The 24,923-nt window shown below is 36.2% G+C and overlaps 1 protein-coding gene and 1 non-coding gene across 2 annotated transcripts in view; both read right to left on the bottom strand.

Annotated features, from left to right (window-relative positions):
* LOC121205012 (uncharacterized) overlaps nt 1-16,332 on the bottom strand; it is a 42,860-nt gene extending 26,528 nt beyond the window's left edge. Inside the window, exons 1-3 of the mRNA XM_041075945.1 lie at nt 16,213-16,332; nt 15,523-15,798; nt 15,050-15,419 (exon numbers count right to left, since the gene is read on the bottom strand). Coding sequence (XP_040931879.1) covers nt 15,050-15,419; nt 15,523-15,798; nt 16,213-16,332 — 766 coding nt within the window. The remainder of the gene's footprint in view (nt 1-15,049; nt 15,420-15,522; nt 15,799-16,212) is intronic.
* Nucleotides 16,333-24,580: 8,248 nt separating this feature from the next.
* On the bottom strand, nt 24,581-24,687 carry LOC121205155 (small nucleolar RNA R71). The gene has a single exon (XR_005900240.1). It is a non-coding gene; the product is annotated as a small nucleolar RNA R71 (small nucleolar RNA).
* Nucleotides 24,688-24,923: the final 236 nt, after the last annotated feature.

Below are 24,923 nucleotides of genomic sequence, written 5' to 3'. Positions count from 1 at the left end.
ATTGAAGATGTACTAGCGAAAGTAGATAAGTTTATATTTCCCGTTGATTTCGTTGTTCTAGACATGAGGAGGATAATAACACCCCTTCGATTTTAGGGAGGCCCGTTTTAGCAACTGCTAAAACCATTATTGATGTTGGCACAGGTGAGCCCACGCTTCACGTAGGAGACGGCACGATCACCCTTCAAGCTCATAATTCTGGCATCACATCAAACATTGCAGGTAATAACCCACACCAATCTACTAAAACTGACAATATGACTTTGCAGAAATTGAGCTTCAAAGAAGTTCACGAGCCATGTTCCAGAAATGATGGAGGACACACTCATGAAGAATGAAGGCTACGGATAGAGGAGCTAGATGAATGGCGAGCACACAATCCGAGAACACATGATAAATCGAAACTATGCCAAAATAAGGCCGACACCTCTCCAAATCAACTTAAGGTTGGCGATAAAGTCTTACTAGATGCCACAGATCCTCACATTGTCACTACCACGCCGAATGAGGAAATCCCTCTTACGGTACTTAGTATTTTTCCATTCAGTACGGTGGAGGTAAGTCACCCATCATACGGTACTTTCAAAGAAAATGGACACCGTCTCAAACTTTATAATGGTGAGAATTTTAAAGTCGATGGAGAGGAATTACGACTCCACAAACCGCCCTGAATATACCAACAAGGTAACAGTCGAGCTTAGACTATAAACAAGTGCTTCTCGGGAGGCAACCCAAGTACTAACGATTTTAACTTATTTTAAATTCAAGTTTTATAAACATTTAGGTCACTCACAGGGTTTTTGAAGCACAGGTTCCCAACGCCACACGGCCTATCACACGGTCGTGCTTAAGGTCGTGTGACCAACACAAAGGGGAACATGACCGTGGGTTACGGCTGTGCGAAAACAAGGTAAATGATTGGATGTGATAAATCCCCACGGTCGTGCGACATGGTCGTGGGTGAACTTGATACGTATACGGGCGTGGGAATGGAAACCCACGGGCATGCCAGGGATAAGGCTCGATTTTGTTCTTCGACACGGGTGTGACACACACTCGTGCCGTTAAGCCGTGGATAATAATACACGGGCGTGGTACCTTAACAAGGGCGGGAGAGAAGCGAACAACGCTAGGCACGGCCGTACGATATGGCCGTGTACCACACACGTCCAAGACACACGGGCGTGGGAGAATAGCCAAGCATGACCTAAAATTGTAAAATTCGAAACATACGAGCTCACCCTCATAAGTACATGCGCGTGGCCCTAAGCTGTGTGGCCCTCCCCTATATAAGCAAATCGCTATTCATTTTCTTCTTCCTTTCAAAAGCCCTAGCCGAAATCTCCCCTTCTCCACTCCCTGATCCCTATTTTCAGCCACCACTACCCTCTCGTCCAGTTCATGTGGCAGCTTCATATGCTAACATCTCTGAGCACCTCACCCGATTTGAGCTTCAGTGTTTTCAACAATTTGACAACATTGATGCTACTCTACAGTAGAGTTGTCAGCACCTTCCCATCTCATTACCAGTCTCGCTTCGTAAACCATCCAGCGATGAAGATGTTTAGAAATATTTATTTATTATTTTCTGTTTTTACTTATTATTGAAACTATTTCTATTATTTTTATTAGATTTTAGAATTTTTTTTATTCTTTATTTTGGTTATTTCTTTTCGAATCCTTATACTACCTAATATCTCCTAAAAAGTTCCTGATTTTATCACAGTTATAGAGAACTCCTAAGCTCATCATCACATAGGAACTACAACTCCACCGGGGAAGGTTCTCCACGACTGCCATGTCTTGCTCGACCACGATCATAGCTACCACTAGATATAATATTCTTTTGGCACAGGACTTATGGCCTAATGAACCTCTATGACATCTGGAGTATCCTCCTCCACTGTCAAACTGATCACTCTCCAAAACTCTAAGTTCGAGGAATTCATCATACAGGAAGTTTCACTTCTCTCCTATATTCTTTTTATACTCTAACATCTATCTTTGTACATTGAGGGCAATGTACATCTTAAGTGTGGGAGATATTTATTTCACTATCAGAAAAAGATCATTGAATAATCACCTTGTTCTCATGAAAAACTCGCATATCATATTTAGGATAAATTTTAATTGATTTATGATTTTGATTGATATATCTTGAATTAAAACATAGGGATTTATGCATTGATTATTTAAACTTTAGGACATTAGAGAATCATGCATGATAAGTTGATTTTTAAGAAATTAAAATTATAGGTTGTTTCTCCAAGTCTATGTATTACTTTTAATTAGAATTCATGAGTCTAAACATCAAAAAGCCATAATTTTTTGTGAGATTTTTGAGCCTTTTGAGCATCTATTCATCTTTTCATGCTCACTTTTATTATTGCTTTGAGTGCGTCAGTATTGAACTGTTATACTAGAACTTGCTTAATTATGCATGTCGAGACCACACCATTTGATTTGATATATCTAAATGATTAAGGCACTTACGATTAACCCACTCATGCCATGAAAAGCCTACTTCCACAATTAACCCCTAGTAAACCCCCTTGAGCCCAACAAAGCAATTCTTGTATTACCCTTAATATTAACCTTTAACCCATTATTGTTGAAATCTTCTTACTTAATTTACCTTTTTATCGAGATTAAATTTAATATTATTACCTCACTATGTTCCCATTTTTTGTTACTGAATCATGAAATATGATTTCTATATTGTATTAACTTGATGAGTTGATAAAAAAAATGTAATTCTCAGCAAGCTAAAGTTGTCATGAACTCATGTAAAATAGTTCTAGATATTTGTTTGTGGTTCAGTAATTAAGTTTTTGATAGTGGGGTAACATATTGAAATTATCTCGATTCTAACCCCTATTCTTCAGCTTGTATCCATACCTGTAACCTACACCCCATTACAACCATGCAAAGACCTTTTGATTAGTGTATCATATCATTTATAAGTGGTGGAGATTTGATTTTCATGCAAGCCTATGGTAATAACTTTTCATGTTAGACAATCGAGTGCTTAATCTTGAACCTTAAACACTTTGAGTGATTTGAGTGAATCTTTAGTGAGGATGTCATCTCTTGCATATTTAGGACTAAAGTTAATTACTTAGAGGAAGGAGATTACCTATGATTTTATTATCAAAATATTCGATTTAGATTGTTTGAGGCTTTTAATGACCCTATAGTTAAATTCTCACTATATGATTTTTCGTGGAATAGTTTGTAACATTATCAATACTGATCATGTGATTGAAAAGAATGAATTCTAGCAGTAAATGAGAGTTTTGCTTGAGGACAAGCAAATGCTTAAGTGTGAGGGTATTTGATAAACGCCAAATTATACAAAGTTTTACCCCAAATACTTAGCATATTCATGGATGTTTACTACTAGATTTGTGGATTTTGGTGCTCTTAATCCGATTATTTCATGTTTTGTACTCAGGAGAGCACCAAGAGTGAAAAAAAGCCAAAAACGAGCTAAAAAAGGACAAAACAGATCGAATCGAAAAGATCACACGGCCTAAGCCTTGCCACACAGGCATCTCACACGCTCGTGGCCTTCGGGGGTGTCAACCAAGGTTTACACGATTCACACGGCCTGGCCATTGAGCCCACACGGCCGTGGCAATTTAACGGATCAAACACGGCTTGGCAATCACATCACACGGCTGTGGCACACAGGCGTGTACCTTTTTCAAAGAGTTGTATTTTACACGAAAAAGGGTACTTAGGGAGGAAGACAGCCAATCCAAAGCCTATATAAACACCCTAAGTATGACCTAGAGGGGGGCCTCTTCCAGAACTTTTTTGGAATACAGAACCACGCGCCAGGAATTACTTGAAGGAAGCCAGACGATCCATCCCAAAAAAAGCCGGAGCTACTCCAAGACTGAAATCTCTCTCAGAATTCCTTCAGGGGTTTTAGAGATTTCTTCATGTTTTGTTATTTTTATACTTTTGAGATGTACTCTTATTTTATTATGAACTAAACCCCTTCGATACCTAAGGGGAATGAAACCTAAGACAAATCTTGTTATTATCTTCTAAATCGTATGATAAATATTTAACTTGTTCTTAATTATGTGCTCTTAATTCTTGTTTTGATATCCGAGGATACTGATTCAAGACATGCTCTTATTCAGAGGAGGAATAAACCCTGTCTAAGAGTACATTTGTCATAAATAAGCAGAGTTGATTGCGCGCCTAGAAATAGGGTGACAAGATTTTGCCGGATTAGGGTGAAACCTAATAAGGGGATCCATAGATCGAGTTAATGCAACCCTAGAGTGTTAATTAGAGAAAAGTCTCGGTTATTCAATCTAGGGATTAGACGTTATTAGTCTTGAATAGGGATAATAACATAACTTAGGGATCTCTACGAAACAAGTTGAATGAATAAATTGTCCGATTCGGAGCTAGAATAACAAATAAAGTCTAGGTGGATTTTTCCTCAAGTATTGTCTCAAGTCAATCGATTTTCCCAAAAGCAATTCCCCAATTCTTTTCTCTGTGCATTCATAGTTTAAATAATTAGCTAATTAAAACAAACCCTTTTATTCCTAGGCTAGATAATAAAAAGATAGTTATTACTAGTACTTTTGGTTCCCTTAGATACGATATCCTGGTCTTGCCATTACTATACTATTGTTCGATAGGTGCGCTTGCCTTTTCGTCGTGATAATAGTTAGTCTAGGTTTGATTTTCATTATAAATATTTATTACTTGTTATGAATCACACGATCACCCACACCTATGTAGTGTCATTGGTTACTTATTTCGGCTTTTGCCGATTTACGATTAGGGGTAGTGTTTTTACACACCTATACACCTAGTTTCGATTCATCACGCACAGTCACTCGGGACCTTACGAACTTGCATTAGACCATTCAAACCCCATGATCAGTCCTACTTTACAATTTAAACGAAACCCAAAACCAATACTCCAACCATGAACATTTTAGAGTTACCTCCAATCGAACCATTACGATTCCCGTGAATTTAATCCTTGGTGATTGATTAAGAGTTTTCTATATCTTCCTCAATTGACATAACAATCTCTATTAGTCACCACCTAAGAGCCGAAGAAGAAAGGAAATCAAGATCTCGTCTATAGTACTTACCAAAAAGATCAAGAGACCCAACTAATGGAAGTATAAACGAGATGGCCAAGGAGTGAAACGAAAATAATGAGATTAGAGAGAAAGCAAAATTGGAACTAGCATAGCCCCTCACCCTAGATTTACAATGAAAGAAATGAGATTAACCCTTACACACAGTGGAGGCTTGAAATGTATAAGAGGAAGAAGAAGCAGTATCAATTCGGCAGAGGAAAAGTAATGGATTTTCGAATAAGGAGAAGGGAAAAAGGATTTTCGATAGCAATAAGAAAACGGTAGTCAGCAATGAAGAAGAAAGAAATAATTGTTAAGCAAGACTCTAGCCGAAACACACCTCCCAAAATTTAACAGAAAGAAAAAGAAAATAGGGGAACCGATAGACTTGAGAATAGAGATCACTGAAAACAAACTCAATTTGCAAAAGAGAGAGAAAAGAGAGAGGAAGTAGTAGAAGCAATTTCGACCAGAAGAAGATAGTTGGCCGAATGTTGAGAGGACAAAAGCCAAGCCGAATTCTTTTGAGAAAGAGTTCAATTTTGGCACACTACTTCCCTTCCCTTGACCCCTTCCTTGAAAATCACCTTACATCACTCCCCCAACTAATTTGAACTCTACACAACCTCTTCTATCCATATTTTCCTCCCCAAAACACTTCTCAAATTCCCCTAACAACCGAAATTCCTCAATAATCTCCTAAAATTCGGATACAACCCCCAATCCCCTCAAACACTCCAATTTTGGTTAGACTAAACACCTCCATGGACTTGTAATAAAAAAATAAATTATGTGCTTGCGTCAGTACTCGAACTTCAGACCTCCTGCTCACTACCACTCCTATTGACTACCAGACCAGCATGCTCACTCTAACATGTTTTACCCACTTTTATTTAAAATCCTACTGACTAGGGACAAGGGTTTATCCATTTAAAACAAAATTTTTACACAAGCCAAAGCTTGAACCCAAGACTTCTCAGACTCTCCCAAAACACATAACCATTGAAGTAGATACACAGTTGTGTCACTTTCTTGCACAACTAAACATTTATGTGCAACCTCCTAATTGTTCCCATGCTCAAGAGCTAATACTTCTAGGCCCAAAATTTAAGGCAATACAGGTTTTGATTGAATTGCATGAATTTGTGATTTTATGAAATAAGGACTAAATTGTAAAAATGTGAAATATTAGGGGCAAAAGTGTAAAGTGGCTTTAAAGTGTATTTTGGACTAAATTGAATAGAGTGATAATTAAATAAGTTAATTTTGATACATTTAGATCAATAAAGGTAAAATACAGATTGAGATCATGGAAAGAACAAAGTTTCGAATTAATCGACTTAATTCATCGTTTTTGTATCTGAGGTAAGTTCATTGAATTAAACATTATTATAATTGTGCTTTAAATGATTTGATATTGTATAAATTGTAAATACGACACTGCGAACATGTTCGGTGACAATTCAGCAAGTGTGAAATCCTGATTGAACCTTAGGAATAGTTTAGGATACAAATGACATGTCATTAGGGGTTATGTGATTTGGGTGCTGGTCTGTACATCCTATCGGTGGCTAAGTTATTTGGCATGTGTTGTGGATACTCGTCAGCTTGTGTGAGTAGACCCGTTGATACCTCTACTTTGAGCATTATATGTGATATGAGATCGAGATAGCTTCGGCTATATATATGTGGCACTTAGGGTGCAAGTTTCTCGAGTATCCAATAGCATTCCGAGTGGTTCAAAGGTATGTCAAAGATGTGGATAAGTATGAGATTGATACAGGATGGTATAGGTATGTACATGAACCGAACAATATATTGAAATGAAGGAAAATTATGAAAGTTACATCTAACTTTGTAAATGAAAATGTGGTAGGTTGGTGACTCATTATAAGATATGTTATATTATGGTTTATTTACTTAAAATTAGCATATATGATGAGTTGATTTAAATGTTATACGAACTTACTAAGCTTTATAGCTTACTTTGTTTAATTTTCTATGTTTTATAGTGAAATCAAAGCTCGCTTGGATTCGGGATTGTCAGAGATTTCATCACACTATCCAACTATCTCTTGGTACTTTTGAACTTAAGTGTTTTAAGTATATGGCATGTATAGGAGTTTGGTCATTTTGGTATATGGATTGGTAATGACTTTAGCCATTTGAATTGGCTTGTAAATGTAAATGTTTTGGTTTTGTATATAGCCATGAGATTTGGCTTAATTTGGTTGTTTTGATTGTATATTTATATATGTGTATATGAATTTGGTTAGGTGTTTAAATATGGTTTTGTTATGCTTATTAATATTTGGTAACTATAGGTATTAAATGATTGAGAAGTGATTTGGTATGCTAGTGAATCTGAGCAAATAATGCATATTTGGAATTGGTTATCTTGATGTATTGTAAAAGTGAGTTTTGGTATGAAATTGGTTGGTATGTTGTGGTAATTGGGTGACTTGTAATGGTTGGTATTGAAATGGTATGAATTGAGTTTGATTGGAGTTGATTTATATGCCTAGCTAGCCATGTTTTGTGCCATTTGAGCTGATGTAGGTACATGCAAATTGGGTGGCAAAATGGCTTGGTAAATAGTCTATTTTTATCCATATGGGCATGTATCTCTGTCGTGTATGACACACGATTATGTTGCACAGCCATGTGTCCCCTAGTGTTGATTTAAAAATAAAGTCAGTAAGCTCCACACGACCCAGCACACGGGCGTGTGACTTGGCCGTGTGGCATAAGTCAGTATACCCTACATGATTGGCATGACCTAGCACACGACCTGGCACACAGGTGTGAATGGCCATTTTTAGGGCACACAGGATAGTCATACGATCATGTGTGTTGGCTGTGTGACCCAAGTCAGAGAGTTACACGGGGTTGGACACGGGCTGAGACATGACCATGTGATCCCATTTCGAATGTCCACACGGCCTGTGACACGGGCATGTCTTTGGCCGTGTGAGACACACGGCTGGGCCACACGGGCGTGTGTCCCCTATAGTTTGAAAAATTTTCTAAGTCTTGTAAAAATCTCTTGAGTTTATCGGTTTAGTCCCAAACCACCCCGAATGCATGTTTTGGACCTCGTAGGCTCGTAATAGGGGCAATGTGTTTGAATTTGAATAATGTTTATTTGAAATTTGAAAATGTATGTGAAATGAATCTTTAATTGTATTATAAGTTTGGTAATGCTCCGTAACCCTATTCCGGCGTTGAATACAGGTGAGGGGTCTTACATACAGAATCAAAATACATAACTTTTAGATAGTCATACGGACACAGAAGCCCACATCCAGTCAATTAATCACAGAATTCTTCTACAGCCATAGAATAAGCACTACAAACAAACACCCACACACTGATCAAATAGATTCAGAAATGTGTACAATCACTAACCCGGATTCAGAATCAATTTCATAATAACATCGAACAACACACGAAAGAGTTGCTTCCATAAAGCTATAACTAATAAAACACACAAGTTAAAGCTAAAAAAAAGTCTCGACCACCCTTATTAAGACTTAGCTAAGAGTCAAAACATACAGAAACACAATCAATGTAACACCCTTTACCTGTAATCGACACCAAGACAGGGTTCGAGGTGTTACTGGACTTAAACATTCACAAACATGCAAAACTGGATCACAAAATTTCATTCCAAATTAAAATCGATCAAACAAGATCATGTTATCCTTATTATGGACCTACGAGGTCCAAAACGTACAATAAAAGCAATCGAGAATGCTTGTGTGCATTGGGACACGCTTGTGTGTATTGGGACATGCCCGTGTCCTTTACCCGTGTAAAATTACTAAAATTTATTTTTCATTTTGAACCTACATGGGTTTTCACATGACCGAGCACACGCCCGTGTCCCTCACACGGCCTAGTCACGCCCGTGCCATTGCCCATGTCCTAAAACCTGGACATTTTATTTATGACATCATCACTCATTTAGGGGCGCACAGACAAGGCACACACCCGTGTGCTAGGCCGTGTCCTCCACACGGCTGAGACACACAGCCAGGTCTCTGCCCATGTGTTTACTACGACGCATACTGAGTTAAAAATTTTAGGTGCAGAGGACACACGGCATTCAACACGCCGATGGGACAAATCGTGTGTGACACACGGTCTAGACACATGCCCGTGTGTCTACCCCTGTGGACCATTTAAAGGTTATTTTCCAAAAACATTCTTTATAACATGCAACATGACATATTTAAGCACTCAAATATTCCACACCATGGCACTCTCAAGTCTTCATAAAGTCATCCTATTGCACATTCATTTGTTACACTATTTATAGGCATTCCACACCAATTTCATGCATTATTAAACTTATTATCATGACTTGAAGTTCTGCATTCATACTTATAGTCATTTTAAGCCATTAGGTCATCTCTTATCCTTTAGCACCCAATTCATACTTTACCATACATTCATCAATCAAAAACATATCAAATCATTATCCTTCACTCACCAAGCAACAACATATCCTACCATCAAAACACTAGCACATGCATGCATGGGTAATTAGATTACAACCCAAATGATCAAATATGATCCATATCACATGGCTATTACAAAATGAATCATCATTATCATAGGCCTTCACAATTTGGCCAAATAGCATGGCACATATCATAAAATGACCAATTTTCCTGTGACGCCCCCTACCCATGTCCTACGTCGGGACAGGATATGAGGCATTACCAGACTTAAACATAAACAATCATGCAAACCGGACCATAAAATTTTGTTCAAATTTAAAAATTTTCAATTTCTATCTTAAAGTCCCTTATTTGGGCCTACAAGGCCTTAAGCGTGCTATGAAAGTAATTAGGGACTAAATCGAGAAATTTGGAAGGTTCGAGAAAATTTATGAAATTTTTCCATGAAGCGGAGCCACACGCCTGTGTGGACATAGGGACATGCCTGTGTGTCTTCAGCACGCCCATGTCCTCAAGCCGTGTAACTTTCTGACTATGACATCATTACGCAAAATGAACCACACGGCCAAGCCACATGCCTGTGTGCTAGGCCGTGCCCTCCACACAGATGAGACACATGATCGTGTTTCTGCTCGTGTGACTAACACTTAGGCTATTTTCCAAGCCTTTGTGTTACCCTTAATTTCCACAGTTTATTACATATATTAAGGACACATATCATGGCATTATTTTAATGATTTAACCTCCTTTATTAAGATATATTCTTAACATTAACATGTCGTTGTTCATGTATTTTGCATGCTCGTGCAATATTAAGTCTAAATGCAAACATCCATGACCATTAATCTTACTATCGCACAACCTTTACTAATAATCTAGAATTATTCACTTATCACTTGTGTCATTAGACCTTGAGCATTCAAGTTCAATCAACATCATCATGTTTTTTTTTCTATATCATGCATTTTCTCATAGCAATGACCAGTTCGATTGGTCATGAAGCATTCATCATACACACATGTTATACACCAACATACATTTTCAACAAGCATATCCACATCACAAACATTAGGGATTAACATGAATAAATAGGATTACAAGCCATAATCATTATAAGCCGTATCTCATGGATATATACAACGAATCATTATAAGCCAATACATCTAGATACTCATAACAACATCTATCATAAAACTAAATCCCTATACATGCCACTCACTTGGAATCGCTACCATAAATATATTGATATTCCAATGATGATGTCTTGATAGGTGATGCTGCCTCTGACGATCTTGAACCCTGAGCCGACCTAAAAATGCAAAGGAAATGGAAATGAGGGAGTAAGCTTTACGTTTAGTAAGCTCGAATGAGAAATAATAAGCAATGTGATAACATGCTATTTTTAAATTTCTTTCTATTTATTCAAAGTCCTGTCAAGCTACTTTTCTGAGTCATAGTCACTAAATTATTCGTATATAGATCTATGGGACTCTTATTTGAGAACCATTAATTTTCCCTAAAACTAGACTCACATATCTTCTTACTATAAAATTTTTATAATTTTTGGTCTAGCCAATAAGTACAATTTATTCCTTAAATTTACCCCTATTTTGCTATCTAATAGTTCCGAACTCTCCTCAATTTGAATTAATTATCACATAGTACAGGAATCAGATGACACTTCCATCTATTTCTTTTGAAAATAGACTCATTAAGGATTTTAAGCATATAAATTATAACCTATAATCATTATTGTACAATTTTTAATGATTTTCCAAAGTTAAGATAGGGGAGTCTGAGATCATTCTGACCCTATTTCACAAAAATTCAAATACCTCATCATATGAGATTCCTTTTCTTACACTTTCCTTTATCTGAAACTAGACTCGATAAGCTTTAATTTGAAATTTTATTTAGTCCCTAATTCCGTTTCCAAAATTTTTGGTAGATTCTCAAAATAGGACTACTGCAGCTGTCCAAACTATTTTAGTACAATATAGTGATACCATCACAAGATTTTCATGAAATTACTCTCATAAGTATCACTCATTCACTTTCATTCTTATCACAAGTCCGTGGGTTTCACATGGCAAACACATGCTCATGAATTTCGAGTACGTACCTGTGCTATCTCTTAGCACAACCACTCATCAAAACATGACAATCATATACATCATACTAGTATCATTTAAGCATAGATGAGTTTACCATTTCAAGTATTTCCATTCCATTTCTCATATTAATTCTTGTTGAATTCCTCGAAATCTCGATGCATATCACATTTATTGTCAAGTTAGGCAAGCGATCATTTCAAGTATGCACTCCCATGAACCTCACTTGTTACAGCGGGATTACCATTCTAGGCTAAATCCCCCCTATCATAACTCCCACAGTGTTGTCGAGATTACCAGTTCAAGTTAAATCCCTTACAATGACATACACTCTCATAAGTTCAGATCTGAATTACCAGTCTAGGCTAAATTTAGTCTTTAATCAGATTACCCATCTGGGCTAAATCCTTAATGCACCCATATTCTTCGGGAGGCTTGATCACTTGAGGAACACCCGTCCGGGCTACATCCTTTCTATATTGAGATCAACGGATTACCCACCCGGGCTAAATCCTTTTCTGCAACACATGCAGGATCTCATGTCATATAAACAATGATTTATCCATCGGATATCCCTTTTTATTCAACCAAGACTTTCTCTTATCATCTAGCATATCAATATGCATAGATGATCATGCAATGTACATTCAATTCAACAAATTTTCATGTTTATTTGGGCATTAGTCCATACAACAAAAAATAACATATCATCTAGTTTCCATACAAACTTATTCATTTCATTTAAAATGTCAATTTCATCAAATGTCCATTAACGTCAAATTCAATACAATCATAGCAAGATATATTTCATCTATAACAATAATAACATGAATAATATGCTTATTAAATCAGGTGAACTTGCCTCGAATACAGAAACGACAAAATTACCATTTTAGTCCAAAACTTATATTTTCCCAATTTAAGCCTGAATCTCGATTTCCTTGATCTATCATTTCAAATTTAGCCTATTTAGGACTCACATTATTCAAATTGACCCAAAATCATATTTTGGAAAAATTATATTTTTTCCCCTAAACTTTGTCAAAATTACACTTTTGCCCCTAGGCTCGTAAAGTGATTTTTATTCAATTTTCCTATTCTATAGGCCTAGCCGAACCATTTTCATAACTTTAGCAAACTAAAATTCTCATCATAACACCCTTTTATACCATTTTTACAACTTTTACAAAATGATCCTTTCAGATGTTTTCGTCAAAAATCGTTTAGTAAAAGCCATTTATCTAACACCCAACACTCATTTTCTACCATTAGACATTCATGGGTAAATTTTTAAACATAAAACCTAGCTCAAAATAATGGTAGAAATGAGTAGATCATGTTACTGGGACTTCAAAAATGTAAAGAACATTAAAAACAGGGCTCGAGATCACTTACAAATGAGTTAGGAAGCTTGAACCAAACCCTAGCCATGGTGTCCATGCTAGTTTCGGCTGGATGGAGAAGATGATAGCCAATTTGTGCTTATTTTCCCTTTTTAATTCTTTTAATTATTAGATTAACAAAATGCCCCTAACTTAAAAATATTTTGTTACACCCATTTCATGTTCATATTTTTCCAACAATTAACCAATGGTCGTATTACCATTTAAGGACCTCCAATTTAAAAGCTCATAACAATTGGACACTTCTTACATGTGGAACTCAACTTTTTCACTTTTTACAATTTAGTTCTTTTGACTAAATTGAGTGCCCAAACGTCAACATTTTCGAACAAAATTTTCACGAAGTCATTCCGTGAAATCATAGACCATAAAAATATAATAAAAATAAATTTTCTTACGTCAAATTTGTGGTCCCGAAACCACTATTCTGACTAGGCCTTAATTTGGGATGTTACAATTCTCCCCCCTTTAGGGATTTTCATCCTCGAAAATCTTTCCAAAAGAGTGGTTTGGTTTTCACATAAACTCCACTATCACATAATCATTGCTAAAGAACTTTTACTCAGGCTATGCTTAACACTCCGCTCTTTAATTTCTCATACTAGAGTCATGATCTCAATCCGCTTAAAGAGACCTAACATACTACAAAATTTGACAATCTCAAAGATACATGATTCCATTGATCCGTTAAGCGAGAATTCAACACATACCGAAATGATTTGTAGATTTCATCAAACATTCAACAACAAGCCACAAAACATCTTTCTCTTTCAAAGATAAGAATAATCCTAATAATAATTCATGTATCCAAATACAAAGATCAGAAACGTCGAGTTCAAAACTTGAGCACCAACACATCACTCCTGTGAATTTTCTTGCAAACTCTCTGTATAAGCTCAGGATTTTCTACCCAAGCACTTGAAATCACATTTTCGTTTCTCAAAGACCATACAATAACTAACTCAATTCATCTATACTATCACAAACTCAGATCTGGCTATAACATCAGATATGTTGAGTTATTACACTACCTTTTGTTTTATAACGCATCATAAACAACTTAACAGCATATCGTTCAAAATCTAGAAGTCTCTGCCTAATGCAGACTAACCAGTTCTAAAGCTTCGGTTAACAATGTTCTCGTCTATTCAAAGCTTTATTAACATGTTATAAACCTTTCAACTTTCACAAGACAAAAATTTTATCATTCAAAGCAGCTTTTCATCATATCGAAATCTTTTAAGATATATACACTCTTCATTCAGGCTATCTGTCTTTTACCCGAAAAGAAATAAAATTTCATTCACAGATGTTAATATCCTATTTAATTTTCCAAACAAAAACCAATACCAAATTAACAACCAAGTTAGTCTCAATCATCAATGATAACATTTCAAGAAATCCTCCCTTCCGATCGATAGAACGATTCAACATGAAATCATTCAAAATTCACTTCTCATGTCAATCAAAATCCATTTCAACTACATTAACTCATAATTACAAGAATATTCTGACAAAAAGTATTAACTTGATTAACTTACTTTAGAATAGAAATCCATATACTAGAATCATCATGTTCTATAATCAAACTAGAAACATAACCATAGTTGACATAGTCATTATAAGCCAAAAGATGCACTTTAGGAACGAGCTACGATCAATAATTTATGGAATAGATATGGCAAGAAAACCCAGTAAAGTAGTCCGAGACAAAGAAATCCAAGATAAAAAAACTCCCAAGATTCAGAAATCCAGGTTACAATACCATATCGGTAGATGTTGGAAAAAACTATCACATGCTTTCCTAATAGGTTAGACACCTTGATTACAAATTCTGTAGACTATATAGAAATATTCAAACTAGATGCCAATTTCATACACACATACGAATGAGTGGAGCCAGGGTCTATCAAAGAAAACATTAGTATCATAGAGAGAAAATTTACCAGTGATCACATGAGGAGAAGTTGCATCTTCGCATGCACGTATAGCATAGGCTCTAGCCAGAGCCTTAGCCTCAGACCTCACTGCTGTGTCTCGTATCACATTCTTACTATCGAACCCATGCCCAGCATTTCTCGAGGGTCTTCCTCTAGAAGCTGCGCCACTCAGTCTTGGACTCTGAAATCTTTCTTTTTCCATCATCTCGGGATAGTCCTTTATAAAGTGGTCTAAAGAACCACATTTAAAACATGATCCTTCACACACTCTACAGTTACGAGAATGACATCTACCACATTGCGGACATTCAGCCTTGGAAGGTTTAGCGTTATCCATGCTTGCCACAGACGTAACTTGAGATCTGAAACTTGAATTCTACTTTTTATGATTCCCGTATGAATGTCCAGCTGACACATGTGAATGAGAATACATCTCTCTAGATTTCTTAGACTAGGACGGCAATGACTTACTCATGTACCTCTTTCTTGTATCTTACATCATACTCGCCCTTCTTCCTTTCTTTAACCAAGTTTTCGGCTTTACAGGCCCGTTCAAAAAGTACCACAAATTCTTTCAACTCGAGAATACCCACTAATGTCTTAATATCCTCATTGACTCCATCTTGAAATCCTCTGCACATTTTAGCCTCAGAGGGTACGCACTCCCGAGCATATTTGCTAAGTTTGACGAATTCTCTCTTATATTCACTAACTGTCATATGACCTTCTTTCAATTCTAGGAATTCTTTATGCTTCTGTTCAATGAATCTTTCACAAATGTATTTCTTTTGAAATTCCTCTTGAAAGAATTCCCAAGTAACCCTCTCTAGTGGTACTACAGATATCAGCGTTCTCCACCAGTAATACGCCGCATCTCTCAACAGGGATATGGTACATTTTAAACACTCCTCAGGTGTACATGACAATTCATCAAATACTCCTATCGAGTTCTCTAACCAGAACTCCGCTCCTTCAGGGTCATTTTTGGCATTTGCCCTAAATTCTTCAGCACCTTGTTTCCGGATTCTATCAATAGGTATTCTAGTAAATCTCATGAAATCCATATGTTGAGGTATCGCAGGTGCAGGTTGAGAATTTGGGGGAGGTTGAGCATTCGGGTTCGTTCGAACAAACTCCATATACCATGCATTCATCATGTTGAGAGTGACCTTTCTACCTCCTTCCCCTCTACTGACAGTTTCGGCTTTACTTTTTAATGGCACCGCTCTTTCCGCTAGAGCAAATGCATTACTTTCTATGTCATCCACCACTACTCTGTCGGGATCCATTTGCTATATGAAAACACATTTGAATATTTTCAGGAGTCATCACACTATCATTACTTATACATATATATATGTATGACATGTATAGCTAGACTCAAATACGCTAGGTTAGTCCAAGAATTGACTAAACCATAGCTCTGATACCACTAAATGTAACACCCCTTACCCGTAACCGCCACCATGACAGGGTTTGAGGCATTTCAGACTTAAACATTCACAAACATGTAAAACCGGGTCACAAAATTTCATTCCACATTAAACCGATCAAACAAGATCATATTATCCTTATTATGGACCTATGAGGTCCAAAACATACAATAAAAGCAATCCGAAACAAAACTAAGAACTTAAGAAAATTCTAAGAAAGTTTCTAGATTTAAGCCTCACACACCTGTGTGGAGGAAATGTACACACCCGTGTGCATTGGGACATGCCCGTGTCCCTTACCCGTGTGGAATTACTAAAATTTATTTTTTATTTCAAACCAACAGGGGTTTTCACATGGCTGAGCACACGCCCGTGTCCCTCACAGGGCCTAGACACGCCCGTGTCATCGCCCGTGTCTAGAAACCTGGACATTCTGTTTATGACGTCATCAATCATTTAGGGGCACACAGCCAAGGCACACGCCCGTGTGCTAGGCCGTGTCCTCCACACGGCTATCTTTGCCCGTGTGTCTACTACCATGCATACTGACTTAGAAATTTTAGGTGCAGAGGACACACAGCCATTCAACATGCCCATGGGACAGACTGTGTGGACCATTTAAAGGCTATTTCCCAAGCCAATATTCACCCACAATCACTCATACATTAAAACATACTTTATAACATGCAACATGACATATTTAAGCACTCAAATATTCCACACCATGGCACTCTCACGTCTTCATAAAGTCATCCTATTGCACATTCATTTGTTACACTATTATAGGCATTCCACACCAATTTCACGCATTATTAAACTTATTATCATGACTTCAAATTCTGCATTCATACTTATAGTCATTTTAAGCCATTAGGTCATCCCTTATCCTTTAGCACCCAATTCATACTTTTCCATACATTCATCAATCAACAACATATCACAGCATTTTCCTGCACTCACCAAGCAACAACATATTCTATCATCAAAACACTAGAACATGCATGCATGGATAATTAGATTACAACCCAAATGATCAAATATGAGTCATATCACATGGCCATTACAAAATGAATCATCATTATCATAGGCCTTCACAATTTGGCCAAATAGCATGACACATATCACAAAATGACAAAGTTTCCTATACATGCCATACTCAAAATAATAATTTCACTATACCCAATAGTCTTTTGAAAGTGTGATCGAATATTCCGACAGCTTCTGATCCCCAAGTTAGCTTGGCAGAACTACAAAGGATGGAAAAGAGAGGGGAGTAAGCATTATAGCTTAGTAAGTCCACATACAAATAATATGAATTGATAGTAAGGAATAAACATGCAGAAACATAGCAACATATACATAAAGATTATTCATCATTCAAACCTTTCTATTTACTCATCATACGCACATATATACTTGCTTATTGTAAATCGATTTTATTAAGGCATTACTCATAGGTTTAGCATACGTACCTGTACTCATCGTAAAGTATCCATATGTCTTCCTCGGGACTTTCATTACATTCATTACATTACCCGTTGAACTCTCGAAATACAATTGGATAAGCGAAAACCTTGCACATAAGTGCCACATATACAAACGTAGCCAAAGCTACCACATAACATGTAACACATCTATAATGAACTCGGACCTCTCAACAAGCTCGGATGCCACATATCTCACGAACCCAGACCACTCAACGAGTTCGAATGTCTTAGTTCCTAGTGACATGTCACTTGTATCCTAAACTATTCCTAAGGTTCAAACGGGATTTTTCCGCACTTGCATATAGTATCTCCATTGTACTTGCTCGTAACGTCGTGGATAAGGACCATAATAATATTCATGCTTTCATAATAATCAGCAAGCATATAACTCATAATTACAATGAAACATTTATTGTAACATATTAAAGAATTAAAACATACTACAACACCACATTATTTGCATGTGTACTTACCTAAGTACAAAATGATGAGAATTGAGCTTAATCGTCGTGTAATGTATTCATTCATCGATCAAGTCCCGATTCACATTTTTCTTGATCTATAATGCCAAATTTAACTTATTTATTATTCACATTGTTCATATGGGTCCATAATTCATACTTTTCAAATTTACATTTTGACCTTTAAACTTTCACATATTTGCACTTTGGTCCCTAGACTCGCAAAATGAAATGCATGCATTTTCATGGTTACCCAAGCCTAGAAAAACCTTTACTATGCTCATATCAGCCCATATTTTCTTTTATTTCACATTATTTCTATTCTCTTTCACTTTTACAAACAGTCCCTTGTTCAGGTGTTTTCACTAAAAATCACCTAGTAAAAGATGTTTATCATGCATTAAACATTCATATTCCTTCATTAATCATCAAAATACAAGCATGTTACACATGGGTCAAATTTTATACATAAACCCTAGCTCAAAATATAGTTAGAAATGGGTAGATCATCCTTCAAGGACTTCAAAAATGCAAAGAACATTAAAAACGAGGCCAGGATCCACTTACAATCAAGCTTGAAAATGTTGAACAAACCCTAGCTATGGTGTCTTGCAATTTGGCAATGAAGGAAGAAGGTGGACACCAATTTTGACTTATTTTTCCCTTTTTATTCTTTTAATTACCAAATGACCAAAATTATAACATCCCAAAATAGAGCCTAGTCCGAATAGTGGTTTTGGGACCACAAATCTGATGTTAAAATATTGATTTTATGATTTTTATGAGGTTTAGAATATAAATATATGCATGTGTTAAAGTTTCATGAAAAAATTCTAAGTATAAGGTGTCCAATTGGAAATTAGGGACCAAATTGAATAAGTTGCAAAATTTGTGTTTTAGAAGAAATTTGTATGAAATTGCTTTGGATTATTAATTAGGAGGTATTAAAGAGCAATTTACCCAATTTCTAAGTTTTTGGACAAAAATGGGCATGAATGGAAATTTTTGAAGGTTTAGTATTGAGAGGCATTTTGGTCTTCGGTATATCAATGAAAAAAAAAGGGAAAATAAGTAAAAAATCAAATCATCCTCTCCATGTTGCTGCTAAAATTTTAGGATTCTCCATAGCTAGGGTTTTCAAGCTTTCCAAGCTCTATAGTAAGTGTTCCCAAGTCCCATTTTTAATGTTCTTCGTATTTTTAAAATCCCGGTAACTCGCTCTCTCTTTTTCTACCCATATTTCAAGCTAGGGTTCATGTTAAGAAATTTACCAATGCATGAGAAGCTTATGTTTTGATGATTTTTGGAGGGATATGAGAGTTTAAAGGATGGTAAATAACTTTTACTAAGTAGATTTTCATGAAAAGGGCTTTAAGGACTATTTTGTAAAAGTTGTAGAAAAGGGTAGAAAAATGTGAAAGGAAGGAAAATATGGACTTTTATGAACATGAAAAATGTTCGGCTAGGCTTGGGTAACTAAGAAATCCCATACATTGTATTATTCGAACCTAGGGACTAAATTGCAAGTATATGAAAGTATAGGGGTAAAATAGTAATTTTACCCAAGTCTGAATTTTGGGTCGTTTTGAGTAATGTATGTATCAAATGAGCTAAATTTGGTATTATAGATCAAGAGAAACGAGACACGGGCCTTGATTGCGGAAAGAATAAGGTTTACAAGTTTAGGCTCAATTTCTAATATTTTGTTCCGAGGTAAGTACATATGCAAATAAATACATTAATATTGTTATTAAATGATTTATTGATATATGTATGATTAATATGCTTATTTGGATATGTTGATAATATATCATGTTTTGATGCTTTGCTATACAATTATGAGACGTTGGCTATGTGAAAGAAACCATTATGCGAGTACGTTCGGTAAAGGTCTGGAAGTTTAAAATCCCGTTTGAACCTTAGGAATAGTTGAGGATACAAGTGACATGTCACTAGGATAGTCATGTGTGTTATGAGCTCATTTAATATGTGATACATGCTAGGGCTCAGGTGATGGGTATCCTGAGTTGTGTTCGAATACTCTCTTAGCTATTTGAGTAGTCCCGTTGAGAGCGGCATGTGATTCTGTGATATGAGGCACTTTCGGGCACTTTTTGTCAGGTAGCCAAGGCTACACTCAGGCACTTCTATGCATTTCTTCCGTGTGTCCGAATCATATTCCAAGTGTTCAACGGGTAACGTAATATGAATTTCGAAAGTAAAATTTAAGTAAGCCATATGTGTGCAAGATGGCACAAGTATGTACTAAAACCCTATGAGGACTTAATATATGATGATATTATGAAAGATATGTATTTGGATAAGCATGTGCATATGAATATAGAAGGTAATTATACATATGACATGATGAAAAGTATCATAATGGATAAGTAATTATGCTTAGATTATCAATAGTTGCAAAATGTAGATTATTTGTATGTGTACTTACTAAGCTTTAAAGATTACCCTCCTCTCTTTTCCCTTCCCTTTAGATACGTCAAGCTAGCTCAAAGGATCGGGAGACGTCGGACCTCGGATCACACTATCTTCAAGGATTTTGAGTGTAAAAGGGTTTCATTGTTTTGGTCATGGCATGTATAGGAAACTTGTATATTTTGTGTATATGTGTCATGTTGAAGTAGCCAAGTGTAATGGCTCAGTTTGGCATTGATTATTTTGTATTTGGCCATGTGATTTGGTCCATGTTAATGATTGGGATGTATCCCTAAGTTTACCTTTACATGCATACTAAGATGTGCATGTGTTGGTTTGATGGATGTCTATTTATTTGCTAGTATGTGGTTTCATGATTTAGCACTAATAATGGATTGATAATAAGGAATATGGTAAACCATGAAATTGGTGTGGAATGACTAAAAGATAAGGTTGTGTGAATACTAATGGACTAGTATGAAAAGGGGTCATAGTGATGCTATAATGTTGCATGTTTAAGTGTCCATATATATCATGGGATATGCCATTGAACATATGGAAGTGTATGATTTTTTAAGGGTGACCAATGGCTTGGAGAGTAGCCCCCAAATGGTCCACATGGGTAGACACACGGGCATGTGTCTAGGCCATGTGTGACACACGGTCAGCCCCATGGGCGTGTCGCTCGGTCGTGTGTCCTCTGTACATTGAATTTTAGGTTAACATGCATGGTAGTAAACATACGGGAAGAGACACGACCATATGTCTCAACCATGGGGCCTCTAGCCACGTGTGGACGAAAAATAGGCCATTTCCAAGCCATTTTTCTCACCAAACTCACACCTCATGGACAAGCTATTTACTCCTAAAATCAAGCTTCCAAAACACAGTTTACATTTGCATATTCCAGCTTACACAACATAGAAACTATCCATTCAAACAATATTCCAAAATAGCACCTCAATTTCAACAATAAAACTTACCTAACACCTAACCATTTCATTCACTAAAAATTACCAATTAAACAATTTGTAAGCCATATTTTACCATATGTTCATATACCAAAAAATGCATGCATACCCAATACCAAATGACCATTTCTACAACTAAAATGTATCATACCAATTTTACCAAAATATGATCACTTTAAAACTATCAAACCTAGCCATTTTCAACATCATGCTATATTCATTCACTCCAACCATTAATTGCTACCATACCATTTCCATCAACATTTCCTTACCATCATCTTAACCATCACAACATCAAGTTAACAACCACAAAACACACCATTTAATCTTAATATCACACCAACTAGTTAATCAACCAAAATAACATATATACAAGCCACATATAATGGTTAAATTCATTAAACAAGACACCTATACATGCCATTATAACCATTACCCAAAAAAAATCAAAATCTATCGATTTAGTCGATGAATAGTGTGATGGATCTCTAACAAACTTCCAATCCGAACGAGCTTCCAACTCTTTAGAAAAGCAAAAGGAATAACATGAAGTAAGCATGTAATGCTTAGTAAGTTCGTAATCCATAAACAAAGCTTACCTTTTCAATTTATAAGCATAAAAACAATTTGAAATAATCCAACATGACTTGGCATTAGCCTAAACAACAACAACCTTTCAAGTTAGACAATCACATAGCTTAGAAAATAATCTCAAAATATCATAGCTTTTATACACACTACCTAGAAGCATCATACTTTCAAGCATATAGCTATGCATATTTGATAAACCGTAACTTATACATATTTTTATCCCATGCTTAGCACATTTATGAATGATTTCTCCTTAGATTTGGTGAATTCGATGCTCCTAATTATTTAATTTAATGTTTTATACTTAGGTGAGCATAGGAGGGATAAAAGAGAGACAAACGAGCCAAAAAATGGAGAAAACGGGCTGACATGGGAAATAGCACACGGGCGTGTCACATGGGCGTGTCACACGGGCGTGTCCCTATCGAGCCCAAGTTTAGTCCTATTCGAAAAAGGCTACTTTTGAGGGATTTTAGGCATTCTAAAGCGTACTTAAACACCTGATGAGGCACTTAGAGGGACACACATAGAGTAGGAGGCAAGGAATTACTCAATGAAAGCCGATTGATCCATCTCAGAAGCAGGATTCATTTTCAAGACTGAAGATCTCCCTTCAATTTCCTTCAGGAGTTTTGGGATTTCTTTATGTTTTGTTATCTTTATCCGTTTGAGATGTTTTCTTCCATAATTATGAACTAAACCCCCTAAATACCTATGGAGAATGAAACCTAAGACGAATCTTGTTATTATTATCTGAATTGTATGATAAATATTTGACTTTCTTAATTATGTGTTCTTAATTCTTGTTTTAATATTCCAGGATATTGATTCAAGTAAATGCGGTTATTCAGAGGAGCAAAAGTCCCTGTCTAAGAGTAAATTTATCGTAATTAAGCAGAGTTGATTACATGCCTAGAGATAGGGTGACAAGATTTTGCCGAATTAGGGTGAAACCTAATAAGGGAGTCCATAGATCAAGTTAATGCAACACTAGGGTGTTAATTAGAAAGAGATTTCAATTAATCAACCTAGGGTTAGATGTTATTAGTCTTGAGAGAGATAATAATATAACTTAGGGATTTCTACAGATCAAGTCAAATGAATAACTCATCTGATTCAGAGTCAAATAAGAAGTGAAGTCTAAGTAGATTTTTCCTTGGGTATTGTCTTAATCAATTGAGTCTTCCCAAAATCCTTTTCTCAATTTTCTCTCTGTGCACCATTAGTTTAGATAAACAAATCCCTTAATTTTTAGGCTAGATAATAAAAAGAAAGTAATTACTAGTACTCTTCATTCCTTTGGGTTCGATAATCCGGTCTTGCTAAAGCTATACTACTGTTCGATAGGTACACTTGCCTTCATCGTGACAATAGTTAGTTTCAAGAACGATTAATTATAAATTTTTAAAACCTATCGCGAATATCACATATCAAGTTTTTGGCGCCGTTGCCAGGGAACTAAGATATTAGGAACACTCAATTTTTATTACTTTAGCCATTTTACTTTATTTGCAATTTAAAATTTTCTTTTCTTTCCTAATTTTCTCTTTTATTTGCTTCTGACAGGTTTTTCTAGTTTATGACCAGAAGAAACTCGTCAGGACCATTACTTTTTTATAGTGAGATCGATCGCACAGCTCGAAAAAATTGAAGAGAAATAAGGCGAAGCTTAAGATACACAAAGGAAGAGCAAGAGGACGATATTCAAACCACAAACGAGGAGATGGCTGAAAATCAAGAAAATTCGCTACCTCCTGCAATTACTGCTGATCCAGTAAATTAGAATCCTACTCCGTGCACTATGTATGATTATGCTAAACCAAATTTAATAGGAACTGAGTCAAGTATAGTTAGTCTTGCTATTGCTGCAAATAATTTTGAACTGAAACCTAACATGATTCAAATGATACAGCAATTTGTTCAGTTTGATGGTTTGCAGGATGAGGATCCAAACAATCACTTGGCGAATTTTCTGGAGTTTTGCGACACATTTAAAATCAATGGCGTTTCTGATGATGCCATACATCTTCGGTTATTTCCCTTTTCATTAAGGAATAAGGCTAAACAGTGGTTAAACTCGTTACCATGACGGTCAATCACTACTTGGGAACAAATGACCGAGATGTTTTTACTAAAATATTTTCCACTGGCTAAAACGGCTAAAGTAAGGAATGATATCTCTTATTTTGTGTAGGTGGATCTAGAAACACTCTATGATGCATGGGAGAGATACAAGGACCTATTGAGAAGGTGCCCTCACCAGGACTACCACTCTGGCTACATGTTCAAACTTTTCACAATGGCCTGAATCCTTCAACTAGACAGATGGTTGACGCAACTGCTAGTGGGACTATCAATAATAAGACACCTGAGGATGCTTATGAATTTATAAAAGAGATGTCACTGAATAATTATCAGTGGCAAGTCATGAGGACAAAGCCAATGAAAGTATTCGACGTTTTTAACATCGATTCAGTCACCATGCTCTCTAATCAGGTATAACT

Source organism: Gossypium hirsutum, chromosome A08, assembly GCF_007990345.1.
Source record: "Gossypium hirsutum isolate 1008001.06 chromosome A08, Gossypium_hirsutum_v2.1, whole genome shotgun sequence".
Lineage (NCBI taxonomy): Eukaryota > Viridiplantae > Streptophyta > Magnoliopsida > Malvales > Malvaceae > Gossypium > Gossypium hirsutum.
The sequence above is the reverse complement of the archived record's forward strand: the minus strand, read 5'-3'. Positions and strand labels throughout refer to the sequence as shown.